Source organism: Ictidomys tridecemlineatus, chromosome 8 (assembly GCF_052094955.1).
Source record: "Ictidomys tridecemlineatus isolate mIctTri1 chromosome 8, mIctTri1.hap1, whole genome shotgun sequence".
Taxonomy (NCBI): domain Eukaryota; kingdom Metazoa; phylum Chordata; class Mammalia; order Rodentia; family Sciuridae; genus Ictidomys; species Ictidomys tridecemlineatus.
The window spans coordinates 82,327,943-82,344,244 of record NC_135484.1 but is presented as its reverse complement, the minus strand read 5'-3'; the positions used below and the strand labels follow the sequence as shown (position 1 = coordinate 82,344,244).

Below are 16,302 nucleotides of genomic sequence, written 5' to 3'. Positions count from 1 at the left end.
CAAATTTAAATAATATATTCTGCTTTAATTATTCTTTTTGTTCATAAAAATGTGTTTGTTTTATCAAAGAGGGAGCACATCTTCACTCTAATTGAAATGAAGATCTAGCCAAATTCAAGGAAACTTTGAATTTTAGAATATTTGAAATGCAAGTTGAATTATATTTTATTAATACAGTTACTGGAAGTGGGTTAAACCAAGCACAGACTGTAAAAACAGAGTATTATAATTAACATTGCAATGGGAATTTTTCTCTATCCAGTTCATAAAACTGATTTTGTTTGATGGAAGGTTTTGAAGCTTTGTTTCCATTTGAACAAAAGGACAACAAATGCACTCACCTTTATGACATCAGCAAGGGGTGTGGGCAACCCTGACTGGGTGTCAGGATTGGAGACTGGTGATGGTAAAATTTCTGTGGGTGAAAAATCACAAGATTTGACTATTTATTTTTTTATTTTATAATTGGAACAATAAAACAAAGTTGGAAATAGCTAATTGACAATAGCCAATTCTTAATGCACAGTACAACATATCATTAAGAAATCAGCATTGCAGGGCTGGGGTTGTGGCTCAGCGGTAGAGTGCTCGCCTGGCACATGTAAGGCCCTAGGTTTGATCTTCAGTACCACATAAAAATAAATAAATAAAGATATTGTATCCAACTACAATTAAAAAATAAATGTTAAAAAAAGAAATCAGCATTGCATAGACTACTGGTCATTAATATGATTGGCTCACTGAAGGACAAATACAAGAGTTGCATCTTGCATGCTTGTTTGATAAGAAGGGTGTGATGGTGGAGAGAAGCCGGTCAGTGGATATAGATGGGCCAGATAGGAGGAATAAGTGCTAGGGTTCTATTGCTCAGTGGGATGACTTAGTTAAATGTATTTTACATTTCAAAATTTGCTAGAAGAGAGGTTTTTGAATCCTCTCATCACAAAGAAATGAAAAATGTATGAAGTAATGGATAGGCTAATTATCACAATTTGATCATTACATAATGAATATTTGAATGATTATATTGTATCCCATGGGGGGGAAAATATATATAATTATTGTGTCAATTAAAAATAATGACATTTTTAAAGGAAAAGTTCTTAGGGTCGATTTTTAGGATGTTCAGTTCTATTCTACAGATTCTGGACAAGCATTGAGGGTGATTGAGTAGGCCAGTGGGGATAAAAATATGACTGAACTGACAAAGAAATAAATGGCTGGCATAAATACTGGAGTCACAGACAATTTGTGGAGTCCTATTTCCTCTCTTAAACCTAATTCTCAGAATATCCCAGAAGGCTCAACTATGAGACAAACCCAGATTATCAGTTGGTTTTTGAGAAGAGACTAAGGTTGACCTTGTTTTGCCTTGGAGGTACATGATATACCTGTCATAGTAAGGATCTGACCTTGTTTCCTGCTACGACACTGCATTAGGTCTCAGGGATCTTTGAGAAGTTTTTCAGTGTTAATAGTTTGCCTATCTGAATCAGAAAAAAAAGAACTGGAAAAGAATGACAGTACTGTGCCATGTGATACTAAAATGACCTCCCTTTCTATCTATTATACTGTCTTCTGAACCAGCTGGGCAGTTCCAATCTCCTGGGTCTCTCCAGGCACCCTCTGAAGATCTTGAGTGTGTCTGTTTATCTTGTTGACCTCTTTAGATTCATTTACTAGTCCTATCCCTTTAACTTTCTGTCTTTGAAGATTGACTTATGTAGACTGCATCAATGGTTCCTTGCCTTCTGTCTTTGAGATGGCTTAGATCATTAGGGAGGTAGGAATGAGGCCTTGCTGCTTCTACATGTAGGAAACTGCCCTGTTCCTTTGACTAGAGGCAAACTCTTGTGAATAGTTCCTTTATCAAATTCTCATCAAATGATTCTAATTTGAATGTGCCATCTGTTTCCTTCTATGACCAAACAATTTACTGCATGAGGGAATCAATTTAGATTATGCAAGGTGAATAAAATTATTCATGGGTTCTTTTGTCTGTCTTGGTTCCACTGGATGACAATAGTGGACCTGGGCTGAATTGAAAAATTTGGATTTTCCTAGAGCTATTCTTGGTACAGAGTGGTCACCAAAGGCTCACAAACAAGACACAGAAGAAAGTGAAGACAGATAGAAATGATACAACACATGATGTGCCTGCCTCAGTAACCATTGACTTTATAAGGCCTACATTAAAATGAGTTTCCATGAGACACTCACACTTCCTAGCCTCTCTGTCAGAATGAGGATAAATTTAGAACCATGAAATCATCAACTGACCATCAGTGAACTGAATTGTTCCCACATCCAAGGACTGGTCTTCCTCTAGTACTCTGCTGATCAGTGTTTTGAGGTCTGTGATTGTGAGATAGATTTCTGATTGCTTGTTCTCCTCCATGGTTCCCTGATGGAGTCCTTCAGTTTCAATTTTGTTGGAATCAAATGATAGGAGGTCACCGGTGGGTCTTTTTGCTTCTGCAGCATCTTTATTAAAGATGGCCGTAAGTTGCATCTCTATGGAACTTGAACTGTGAACAGCAGAGGACACATTCCACTCAAAGTCATTGTTACATGCCTTCTAAAGACAGTCACTATGTTGCTACAAATCTTCAGGACAGCTTCAAACTCTTTTCTATAGGATCTTAAGGAACATTCCACATAAAACATTTCAGTGTTTACCAGACATTTGACATGTAGAAAAAATATTGACATATTTTAGTTCTGAAATAGAATGTCAGAATTGGGATTAAGTTGAGCTTGAAGAAGTCAATCTGAATCCATGGATTTCTTTTTTTTTAAAAAAAACTTTAGGTATTTTTGAAGAAGAGTTAATTATCCAATGTTAATTGACAGTGTTTTTGGTGGTCTTAAAAGTCATGCTGTGCTAATTAGGAAGAGGATGAAGTACCGATTCTTTTAATCCTCTTTACAAAGGTTTATGAAATAGCAATATAGCACAAAATAGTGGGACATTAGGCTATATGCATATTCTAATCAAGTCAAAACTTCAGTTTTTAAGACCATTTCTCTTCTACCTTTTTCATGAAGTATTTTTTAATAAAAAATACTCTAAATGAAATAGCCAGAGGAAGAAATAAAATAACAGAATATGTAAGAAAATAGGGAGTTAAGTAATACATTTTATACAATTACTGTATTTATTATCATTTTTATTATTCAATGCCTTTTGCACATAAAAATGAAACAAGATTCTCTATAGCTCTGTCCTCAAAAATCAGGTTTTACTTTACGGTTCATGTCATAAATCTACACAGAGGGATGCAGGAGTGGTTTAAAGGCCATGGGAACTGATAATGTGTATTCTTGGCAGTTCTTCAGACCACACAATCAGTCAGAGTCTACAGTTCATTATTTCACTAGTCAATTAGAGGAGACAGAGCTTCTTATTATTGAACTCTCCAAGGTATAGTGGGTCCTTTTCCCAGTTCAAACTGACCTTGGAATAAAGGAGCAAATTAGTTTTTCTACTTCATTCTAGAGTTAGGTTGGTGGCCTGTAATGTATGCACAGACAACTTCCCATTACAAAGAACCTTTAAGAAATAGTTAAACTTTAAGAAATAGTTAACTTTAAGAAATAGTTAAATCATGCTTGCACCTTAGATATGCATTTAATATTAGAATTATAAAATTAGAAAAAAATAATTCTATAAAACTCAAGGTCTAATTAGAAAAACAAAAAATGTTTTTCTAATTAGACCTTGAGTTTTATAGAATCCTTTTTGGCTGATCAGGTCAGTTTTTTACAGCTTATCTCTCATTGTGATTTTTGACTGGAGAGGTTTTTTTTTTTTTTTTTTTAAATTCCATTTAAATAAGAAACCATTAAAAACTCATTGGCACATCTCAGATATTATATGTAAGAATTATTAGTACATAGTCAACATACAAATTGTGGAGGAAACCATGCTATATTTTAAAAGTTAAAAAAACCCAAATTACCCATTAGTTTCTTTCTTTGGTCTTCATTTCATCACGTACAATGGAAACATGCAAGAGAGAGAAAGTTTTAAGATATTTATTGAGTCAGTCAATGAATTATTTCATATATAAAATTATTTTTGCATAATTTCTTATGTTTGTCCAAAGCTTAGAAGGACACATATAAACAGAACACGTGGAAAAATGAGAATTCATACCCTATTTGAATCAAATGTATGATATGTCAAGATCATTATATTGTCTTGAGCAACTAATAAAAAAATAATAATAATAAAAGAATTTGGAAGGAAATATTGACAGCTATATGAATCTCAGATGTAAACATCATTACATGATATTTCTATTAGAATTTGAATTTTTGCTCAAAATGTTGTATGTTCTTATGATCTTCCTCCTAAACTCCTTTATTTCCTCATATTGTTCCTTAAATAGGCTGCATGTATATCCTATGCATTTTGAGTGGTGCTATATTGCCAGCCAGGAAGTTCTTAAAACGTATTTTATTCATGGGTTTCTTGCCTCCTAAATAGCATTAGGTGATTACTTTATGCCTAAAGATAATTTACCTGATGTTCAACCCTAGATCTAATGTTTTATTGTCTATATTTTGAGTTGCTTTGATCCATAAACTTTGAGGGATTGGTTCAATTCACCATGGGACAGCTTGCAAAGAAATCCAGCACCTGTTCACTGAGTGGGTGCTATGTTCCAAGCAGTTCATATGTGTTCTCATTTAATTTTTTTCAACAGCACAATTTTCACATGATATGGGAACATGAAGTGAGAGGGAAAGTATCATTTGGAATGTGTAGAGGTAGGATTCAAACTCTGGCTCATCTGCCCTCGCCTGGGCTCATTTTGCCATACCACCACCACCTGCTGATTGCCTGAGAAAAGTCACTTTGGCTCTGCCAAAACTGAAAGATATATCTTAGACTCCTCTGGATATGTATGAATCCACTTTAGAAGCTATATTCAGTTTTCAAAATTTTAAATAGTTGCTCACAAAGACACTACCCATGAGATGGCATTAGTGTCATTGGTGTTCCTGCCTGAACAATGAATTCATCTAGCTTTCTTCCTCTGATGTAATATGACTCCAGTGGACATGTTACAGGCATGCTACCACTTGTACTCTGTGGTTTCAGAAAGAATCTATGACTACTTAACTAGCCTATTCTGTAGGGAGAGATTTCCTTCTCTACCAGGTAGATATTCAACAGGACCAACAATAATTTGTGATCCATGAAGCTCAGGAGAGAGGCCAGGCTTCTTGGGCCAAGACTCTAGCCCTGCTAATTAAAAAAATTGCTTTATTCATATATCATTGCATAAACCAACCAGACATATTTAAGGCATATGATTTGATATATTTGAAACTATCCACCTGTAAACCATTACCCCAATTAAGACAGGGAGCATATTCTTTACCCCAATGCTTTATCACGCCCCTTAGTAATCCTTCTTTTCCATCTCTCTCCACTATCTCTAAGCAATTTCTGATTTGTTTAATGTCATTATAGATCAGTCTGCAGTTTTTAGTATTTAATGTAAATGGGATTATAATGTATTTTTGTTTGTTTTCTTTCATTTAACATCATTATTTTGAGATAGACCCATGTTATTGTATCTTCCAATAGTTCATTTCTTTGTTGAAAAGGAGTCTGTCATAAGAATATGCTGCTACTGTTGGGCAACTGCTCTGTTGATTGATATTTTGGTTGTTTCCAGTTCTTGGTTATTACAAGTAAAGCTGCTATGAACATTTGCGAACCTGTTTTTGAAAGAGTGTACACTCCAACTATATAGAGTGATTGTGAATAGTTTACTACATTTGCTATACGGGATAAGGCAATATTTTACCTTTACTATTAAATTTTAACAGTAAAAATAATTTGATAAATATAGCTTTACACATAAATACTTTGGTCAAAGTATTTAAACAGTGAAAATAATAATAGATGTCTTAATTTTCCAGTTGTGTTAAGAGAATAAAATGAGGTCTCTGATACAATAGTACTTGTGAGAGTATATATCAGCTTTTATACAAATGAGCTAAAGTAAAGACAGTATAAGACTCTGAGTTTTGAGTCTTCTATGGAGATCTATCCCTATGAGGAAACAATTTCCTTCATATTAAATTTTATTTGCAATATACTGAGCATTCTTATTGATGACCAAAAGTTTTTCTTGCTCACAAACATATCATTTATTTTATTCAGGAGCCAAAATACTTTTCTGATGGATTGAAGTCTTATGACATAGTTAACATCATTGGGAAAATGTGATCAAACTTACTTATAAGCATCTTTGGCAAGAATAAATCCTGACAGAGACAAACACTTGGGAAAGACTCTGCTTCCAGAGATATATGTTTAAAAGTTTTACTTTGAAAATTTTCATCACCTAACATTTTTGTTTCTTGATGCAATAGGCTTATTTTAGATTAGTTGTTTCATTTGCTAAAGGGAAGGAACAATCAGCATTTAATCATTCATCAGGAGAACCATTTCCATCATTTCCTTTGGCTTTAGATTTAAAAATTTATTCTTTAACTGTAGTAGTTTATTCAGAAGGCCTTACCAACTATGCAAAATATTCTCCTATCACTTTTTATTTTTCTCTAATCCATCAGATTTCACATGGAATGCTGCAGAGCAGCATCTTGAAATATAGAGAAATGAGTTTGTTTTGGTAAATGTCAAGAGTTTCATCTTTTACAGCTTTTGTTTTTCAACATTTTTTTTCTTTGGAGTTATACGAATCAGGTGGCCCAACAACTGTGCAAGAAATCACCTGGAAGTGCTCCTAGAAGCTCTTCCTCATAGATAGGGAAGCTCCTGGAGGAACTTCCAGTGTGGCTGCTCTCTCCCTTCTGTTCTCTCCTTTCTTCTCATGGAACTGCATTCTGCTCATACCAGGGCAAGTATTTGCCCCTCCTCCACATTGTTAAACAAACAAACAGAAACAAAATGAAACCATCTTATGACCCTACCTGTAGAATAAAGAGAACTTCTTGCCTAAATCCACACACCTGCATTGGAGTGTCAGGATGGGGCTACTGGTCTGTTCCTGCCAAGGTGTTGGGAGCAAGATCCTGCTTTATTGTGGCATTACATTATGATTTTGTTTCTCATATTTAAAATTTTAATTTAATAACCTTTGAGTGGTAATACAGTACTATGGTTCAGATATTAAAATACAATAAAAGGTACACTTTGAGAAGTCTTTTTGTACCCTTGACCCTGTCCACCCCATTCCTTCCACCCCTCTGCCTCCACTTTTCATTGGGTTTGCCTCTCTCTCCTGAGTAACACGATTTGTTAAACCCAAGATAATATGTAACCTTTGATAGGAAACCATGCAATTTGACACGAAGGCAAATTAATTGCTCCTTTTTTTGGATTTGTCTCTCCTGAGGTATTTTCTCAAGAGGTTCATTAATAACATTGCCAAGGACAAGCAGTTGAGTGCTCTGTACAGGGCACTCTTGGCAGAGCTAAACAATTTAAAAATTGTTTCTGACTCCTGGAAAGAGTAACACAATTCCTGTGCCACTCCTGAAAAATCATGGGATTGAGGCAGGAAGTTAGATCTCCCACAGGCAGCCAAGGTAAGGGCCTTAGAGAAGCCCAGGAAGGAAAGGGGACTTCATACCAACATGAAAGGAGATATTGGGTCTGAAAGACATCCTGTGACTCGCTGTTCCCTGCCAGCATTAACCACATGCCTTCTTCTGACCTAGAATACCTGCTTGTGTTCCTCACAACAGCAACCACAGCAGCCCTTCCTTATTACCCTTGCCCTTACCCCCCACAAGGGTTTACCATAAGTAGACCCCTATCCAAAATGTTTCCTCTAACAGACATGACAAAAACTATCAGATAAGATCCATCCTAATGATGTAAATAAGAGATTAAAATCATGCATTTGTGTTTGGGTTATTAAACTCAGAGTTTAGAGAGCTTGATTGGTTCATGCTAACATCTCTCACCCCACCAATCACCTGTGCTGGGCCATCAGATATGCCTTTTAAAACCCATAGATTACAGACACCCATTGGTATCCTTCTCTTGTGGCCCCTCCCCTCTGGGACCTCTGTTTTTTTTTTCTTTCTGTTATTATAATAAATTTTGTCACTTTACTCTCACCCTTGTTCTTGTGGATTTCATTCCTCAAATTCACAAGACAAAGAACCAGACTGCCTAGATCCAGTGTTACAGGATGTTCATGTTCTAATGAGATACATGGCTCCTTTATCTGGAATGTATTCAGCCACTAGGGCTTGGCAGAGCTAAACAATTGAGGGAAAAGTGACCTTATAATCCCTACGACATCACTTTTAGAAGAGAAAGTAATTTAAAAATTGAGAAAAGTCCAATTTTCTTACTTACCTAAATTCTAACACACGGATCTCTTTGAATCCTGGCAGTTTCTTAAATACCTTTTGCATCTGCAAGAGAGAAAGACATTTATGAAATATTCTTTGGTTCTACTGGGTCAGATCTTACCTATCTGTAAAAGCCTAAATACTTTTTGATGATTAGAGGAAAAAAGGAAAATGAAAATTGAAATAATGAAAGAGGTCAAACTTCATTCTCAGTTATTTCTGAAATCCAGAGGAAAGTGTTTTGCTATTTATTGAAAAGCCATAATTGAGTAGTTCTGACCTGTTTTAATGGCTACTTTACATAATAACTTTAATGTGGTATTTGGAGGAAACATTTTGGCTACAGGATTTTCACTTACATAGTAATAATATATTTTCTGACTGTATAACTGTAGTGACTATAATGTTTTCACTACAGTATTATATGAATTGAATTAAATGACTTGGAAAATATCTATAATAATAAAGATGGTATTAAATTCAAAATGGCTGCTATACTTAAACCAAGTGGTAGAAACAGACTGTAATAGATAGGTTTGTTCTTAGAGCCAGGTAGACTGCACAGGTTTTCTTAATTAATTTGCTCTTGTTAATGATACCTGAGGAGGATTCTCTCCAGGCTCTCTCCTAATCCAGTGGCATTTCCCATTACTTCTTAACAGAGTCCTGCTCTTTCCTGGTTCCTTTACCATCTCTCTCACCACTGTCTTCTTTGTTCTACCCTATTTCTTTCTTTACTCTGTACTTTGAATACAAGGAGTCCGCGTGTCTCCATCCTTGCCCTCCTCAGCTTCCTCATCTTTCTTACTCTCCTGTTTATTCCACAGTAGGCCCTGTGTTAGGCTGTGGGGACCCTGGCACAGACCAGTATGGCCCCATCCAGGTTTCCTGCAGGAAGGCCAAGAGACAAGAGACTCTAAGAGTAAGGTGTCACCATTTGGTGATAAAGCTTGGGTGGGTGAGCAGGGTGAAGGGTGAAGAACTCTGTCCTGGCTTACCTTCCCTGTGCCCACTTTTTCTCCCTCTTGGGGAATCCCATTTTCTCCCATGGCTTCAATGATCACCTGATACATGGCCTTGAGTTCTCATGAATATTCCAATATTTGTCACTAACTAAATCTGCCCAAATCGGGGTCATTCTCTTTCACAGATCTGCCTTTTCCCCTTGACTCCTTATCTCAGTCAGGGTCAGAAAGGACAGAATCCACAGATACCCTACCACATGTAGCCACACATTCCTGTTAGTTTGAAGCTCATGATGTCTTTTGCTTTCACCATATTCTTCTTATTCCTGGCTAGTTCTCCTGCCCTATTACCTCTCTTGCATTCCTGAAAGGGGTTTCTGAGTATGTGTGAAAAAGGAGGAGAAATGGTTCTTTGAGTGCCATGTTTTTTTCAAAGTGAGTTAAGCATTCCATATCTGTTGCTCTTCATTAAAATTGAAGTACAGACTGAGGAGTGGGATAGCTGGTTCAAATGGGGTTCCATTCCAAGTTTTCTAAGGAATCTCTATACTACTTTCCAGATTGGTTGCACCAACTTGTAGTCCTACCAGTAATGTATGAGTGTGCCTTTCCCACCACATCCTTGCCAACACTTTTGTTGCTTAAAAATAGCATACTACAATGACACAGCCACATCAATATTTTTAGCAGCACAATTCACAATAGCTAAATTGTGGAACCACTTAGATGGATAAATGGATAAAGAAACTGTGGTATATAAACACAATGGAATACTTCTCAGCATTAAAAGAGAATAAAATTATGGCATTTTCAGATAAATAAATAGAGTTGAAGATTATGATACTAAGTAAAGTAAGCCAATCCCCAAAAAGCCAATGGCCAAATGCTTTCTCTATAAGTGTATGCTAATCCATAATGGGGGTGGGGACATGGGAAGAATGGAGGAACTTTGGATTGAGCAAAGGGGAGGGAGGAAAGGGAAGAGGGTAGGAAAGATGGTAGAATGAAATGGACATCATTACCCTAGGTACATATAGATTTTGCATGAATGGTGTGACTCTACTTTGCATACAAAAAAGTAAAAAATTGTGCTCCATTTGTGTACAATGAATTGAAGAACATTCTGCTGTCATGTATAGCTGTTTAGAACAAATAAAAAACATACATTTAAAAAATCCTGTAATGGGATGCACTGTCTGTTGAGTAAAGTCCAATTCTTTAGAAAGGCATTTCAGAACTTCCTGAATCTTACCCCCCACCCCCAGCCTAGCTGCCATACCAGTCACACTTCTTGTCTTCATTATCCCTTGACCAATATTGTCTCCTCTTGACATTAAACTGACCCTTGCCCTTCTCCCATCCAACATGCACTTCTATTTCTCTAGGCACCTATGTTATGGATTCTTTTTCTTTTTTATTTTTGGAGGTAGGTACTTGGGATTGAACTCAGGGGCACTCAACCACTGAGCAACATCCCCAGCCCTATTTTATTTATAGACAAGGTATCACTGTTGCTTAGTGCCTTGCCATTGCTGAGGCTGGCTTTGAACTTGTGATCCTCCTGCCTCAGCCTCCAGAGCTGATGGGATTATAGGTGTATACCACTGCACCCAGCCTGGATTTTTTTTTATCCCAAGATGACTGCCCATCTTCTGCTCATTGACTGCTTCCCCTGCCCATACCCATTTGCAAAGCCAGCTTGAACATCTTGCCAACTGGAAAGCTTTTGTAGAGTTCCAGGATTAGGTGAAGTTACTTCTTTCCTCTGCACTCTAGATATTATTACAGTATATCACACATAGGTTTGTAAGGCACATATCAGTTTCCTTCTGAGATCATGCTCCTTAGCTGCACAAATTATGACTTGCACATTCATTTTTACCTGCTTTGTTCTTAGTTTCTAGCAGATTGTCATTCACATAGTAGGAACTCAGAAAATATTATTTGAATTGAGTGTATCTCTTTATTCTCTAAACTTGTCAACATGTCACTGTGTAGTCACCAGATCTAAAATTACTGCTGACTCTACCTATGCCAAGGATGAGAGCAGTGATGAACAGATAATCCCCAAATCACTCAAATTGGGCTTTGGGCTGCATCATGATATTTTTCGCCCCCAGAAGACTCATTTACCTTCTGATTACATTTCCTTTTGTCAGTATTAAAAAGAGTTTTCCTTTCCTGCATGTATAGGAACTGCAATGATGGGTGATAAGAAGAGCCTTGTGTAGACCTGCATTAAAATAGTGGTTCTACTATTTCTTTTTTAGCTGCAAGACCTTTAATTTATTGCTTAATCTCTGAATTTTCATCTTCTTAGCCCAAATGGGATAACAATACTGATGCTACAAGTTTGTTGTAAGGAATACCTAACAGGTAACAGGTGCCTGGCTCACTCTGGCAGAGTTGGTAAAACTGAATTGTTTATTTGCCTATACTCTACCTTGCCTACTAGATTACTAGGGACTTTGAGGGCCTAATTTTCTTTTACTTCCCCAGTGACCACACAGTATGGAACCTAGCAAGGGCAGAATTAAACTTCAGACTGTTTTTTTTTTTTTAACTCAATAGGGAGGGCAGGGTGAGGATCCCCAGAGATATCAGGGAAAAATGGCCTGGTAGTAAGTTTCTGTGCCTCCACTTCTGTCCTGCTATGGGTTTAACAAAGAACTAGGAGTCTGAGCTCTGTACAGCTGATCTTTATTATGGAACGGGAAAGGGCTATATGTACATACTTCAGATCTGCTTTGGTCTCCTGTGATAAACAGCTTTGGGGCTACAGGGAATTTGTTGTGTTGCTCCAGTAATAGCACCAGGGACTGAAGGTTTAAATGTGAGCTGCAGTGTTTAGAGCAGGAGAGTCAGAGACAGCTATACATATGAAAACAGTCAATCAAGGAAAGAACTGCCTCTGTTGAAGCAGTTGCTGCATTGACAGCAGGGAACAGCACTGGGGAGAGCTGTCCTGCCCTCCAGGAATGCTCCACAGCACTGGCTCTGGTGGAGAGAATTTATTGTTTGTGTCCTGTCTGCAATTAAGAATCAGCTTTGCTTAGGAGGGTGTAGACAGTGTCTAGGGAGGAGACGACAAAAGCCTTCAGTTAATTCTGCTAAGTAATCTTCTGGGGGACCTTCCAATCACGGAGCTCTAACCACTTAATTGCTAATTAAGTGCCCAGTTAACCTATTAATAACACTAAATGCACAGGGGTCTCCCTGAGTCTGCTGTAACGGGGCTGTAAAAAAAGCAGCTCTGTTGAGTTCCCAGTGAATTGTTCGCACAAGAGAAAGCATTCAGACAACAGCTAAGCAATTCCTTTTGACATTTGTATTAAATTTCTCATTAGGTTTATTGTGGAAATTAAATTACAGCAGAGCACTGTCCATTAATTCCTGATGGGCCTGAATGGTTGTGCTAATGTAGCTTTGGGTTGTGGTGAGCTGACTGGTTGTCTGATGGCAGGCCTTGAGGTGGTCCTGCCCAGGAGCCTGGGAGAACAGATGCTGTAAGCAGAGGCTCCATCTTAGAGAAACTCGACTGTTCAAAGAGAACCAGCAGGAGTAAGGTGATGGGTCTTTGAGTTCAGACTGGCCAAGATATCCTCTTCTGTACCTGGCAAGTTTTTCAGAGACTACAAGGAGGGTGCTCATTTGAGGACGATGCAACAATAGTCCTTTCCTCAACAATATTTATTTGGGAAAAATTAGGAAGTGTAGCATAGTGATTAAGAGCAAGGGTTCTGATGCCATATGTCCTGGATTGAATCTTGGGTTTGCCAGATAACAGATGCCAGATAATATCTTTGGAAGATAATAATTAGTTTTATTGTGCCTCAGTTTTCTCACCTATAAAAAAGGGAAATAATATTACTTACTTATGTGATTGTGTGAAAAATCAAAAGAGTTAGTATCATGTAAAGCATTAAGAACAGTGTTCACTATTATTTCTTTTCACAGCAGTTAAAAAGCTAGACTCAGAAAGGGACTTTGAGGTTATCTTTGATTTCTAAGACTGGGGAAAGCATGATCCATAAATGTTCACTGCTAATTTTTGGCACAAATGGGAATTAAAACTTAGATTTTAAAAATACCTCAATGTATTTCTGTTATTTTCCATTTAGGTGCTTAGAAAATTAACAACACATCAGTGAAGAGTCTATGGCCAATTATCTGACTTTGAAGATACTCTGAGTATATTAAAAATTTGCCAAAAAGAATGTTTCAAAGAACAAATGGAAAAGTTAACAAACTTTTAAAAGCTCATTCTGTCTAATAACCCATGTCTAAGTACTTGTGTGGTTCCTAACCTGAATATTTCTCTTTGAAGTTTTATAGAAATGATGCTTTGTATTTTATTGACTGAATGCTGATGCAGAGTGGGGTTGGAGGTTAAGAATATTTCACGTCTGCATCTTTTCTCTGGGTGAAAAGAGATGAGTATTAAATTCTTCAAACATGAGAAGCAGGTGCCCTTTTGTTCTCTGGCCATGCAGAGTAAGATTCATGCACACTTGGGCTATCCATAAATGTGGTTCACAGTTATATAATCTCATGGTGCTTCTATTTTTCAGAGGCATTTATAACAATTACTGTCCCAAGCTCTGCCTTAGGAGGTTAGGCTTCAGAGGTTAAACAATTCCTGCTCTTGAGGGGAAGGAAGCTTATACGCTGGTGGTGGTGAGGGTGGTTTGTGAGGAGGGAAGAATAGAGATAGCAAAGGCATAAATATGTAAACAGTGACCTCAAGACAGGGTCATCAGTGATATGACAGCAGTGTACTAGGTTTTTGTGAACATGGCAGACAGGTACTAAAGTCAGAATGGGTGGAGGGAACCCTCTGTGACAGTATACCTAAAATGAGCCTTGGGGAAGAGCATTCTGGACCAACAAGGCAGCATATATAAAAGCTAAAAGTGAGGAAAATTTGCAAATAGTTTTGTATTTCTAGAAAATAGAGTGCAAAGGGGAGGGATGAAAGAAACTGGTGTAAGATGGGACTTAAAAGGAAAGCAAGGGCCTTATCACAGCTTGTAGATACTACACAGCAGAGTCATTGGATTTACCCTGCAGAAAATAAAACAGCATTTGAATTTAGTCAGGGACAGACACATGTGATAATTGATGACATGGACAATATAATTGCTTTCTCCTTATCACTCATAAAAAATGTCATGTCTTTCAATCCATCAAACTGTAAAATGTAAATATTATGTCAAGACAAAGATTGGGTATTAGAATTCATATTTCAACCCACTATATTGTCTAGTTGGTGCCTATGTAGTCATTTTATTTTATTTCTTTAGAATTGTAATCCACATCACTGATATATGATTGACATGGAAAGAACTGAACATATTTAATGTATATAACTCAATGAGTTTTGAGATAACTATACACTCATGAAAGCATCATCATAATGATCATTTAGACATATAGAATTTCTGCAGGTATCCGTTAAATGAGGTTTAAAAGCCTAATACTGTTAAAAGAAAATCTGAAGGTAAATAACATTTAAGAATGGAAAAGATAGAATGGACAATTTGTGCACATTCTGGGACTTACTGTAGTGTTTCTTTTCTTTTTAATAATTAAAAATGGATGCCTGGTCACAAGAAGTTGCTACTACTATCCCAAAGGGTATGTGTTCTGTTAACTCCCACACTCTGAGCCACTGTTGGGATATAGTTGTGGGGCACTGTCCACTCACCTGCAGCTGTGACTTTCCTGCCAGCTCCTGGTAGTAAGTGGAGTGGGAGTCAGCAAGCTCTGCCTTGAACTTTTGGTTTGGCAGAGAGATGCTGAACTCCACCCTCTCCTCCAGTGGGTCCTCCTCCAGTGGGTTCTCCGAAACATTAGTGAGTTCAGTCTCTTGTTCCTGAGTCAAAAAATCAGGATTCCTATTAATGTAAGCCAGAAACACATGCTATATCATATAACATATTGATACTGTATCTAGAGGTGTATTATGCAGGCTCAGGTGCTTTTAGATTAAAAGTCTTAGTGACCAGAGGAGGCCTCTAAATTTCGTGAGGAATTAAATTAAGTACCAAAACTCCAATGAGTTAGCTATTATAGAATCCTTGAGAACACTGTTATTCTCTGTGATCTTCATGAAAAAAAAATATATGTACACATACACATAACACTCCTCACCATATATATCCTTTCACTCATCATGCATGAAAAATGTCATGTCTTCTTCACAGAATAATATAATCAATTAACAAATATATATATATATATATATATATATATATATATATATATTCAACATATCTAGCAATTAGAGAAATGCAAATTAAAACTATACTGAGGCTGAGGCAGGAGGATGGCGAGTTCAAAGCCAGCCTAGCAAAGGGCGAGGCACTAAGCAACTCAGTGAGAACCTGTCTCTAACTAAAATACAAAATAGGGCTGGAGATGTAACTCAGTGGTCAAGTGCCACTAAGTACAATCCCCAGTAACCGCCCCCCACCAAAAAAAAAAAAAACCCTACACACAAAAACCAAAAAACTACACTGGGATTTCATATTACTTCAGTTAAGAATGGCAATAATCAAGAATAAAAGTAATAATAAATGTTGGTGAGGATGTGGGAGAAAAGGCACACTCATACATTACTGGTGAAACTGCAAGTTGGTGCACCTCCTCTAGAAATCAGTATGAAAATTCCTCAGAAAACTTGGAATGGAACCACCATTTGACCCAGTTATCCCACTCCTTGGTATATACCTAAAGGACTTAAAATCAGTGTAATACAGTTATATGGCCACATAAATGTTTGTAGCAGCAGCTCCATTCACACTAGCCAAGCTATGGAACCAAACTAGGTGCCCTTCAGCAGATGAATGGATAAAGAAAATGTGGTACATGTACACCATGGAATATTACTCAGCCATAAAAGAAGAATGAAATAATGGCATTTGCAGTTAAATAGATGAAACAGAAGACTATCATGCTAAGTGAAATAGGCCAATCTTAAATA

At 37.1% G+C, this 16,302-nt stretch overlaps 1 protein-coding gene across 2 annotated transcripts in view; it reads right to left on the bottom strand.

Moving 5' to 3' along the window:
• The window catches only part of Impg1 (interphotoreceptor matrix proteoglycan 1), a 134,249-nt gene that overhangs the window by 74,167 nt on the left and 43,780 nt on the right, over window positions 1–16,302 (bottom strand). For both annotated transcript variants that reach the window (XM_021720219.3, XM_040282982.2), the window contains 5 exons: window positions 15,025–15,192; window positions 8,357–8,415; window positions 3,963–3,983; window positions 2,281–2,528; window positions 342–415 (listed from right to left, as the gene is read on the bottom strand). In XM_021720219.3, the coding sequence (XP_021575894.2) occupies window positions 342–415; window positions 2,281–2,528; window positions 3,963–3,983; window positions 8,357–8,415; window positions 15,025–15,192 (570 nt within the window). The remainder of the gene's footprint in view (window positions 1–341; window positions 416–2,280; window positions 2,529–3,962; window positions 3,984–8,356; window positions 8,416–15,024; window positions 15,193–16,302) is intronic.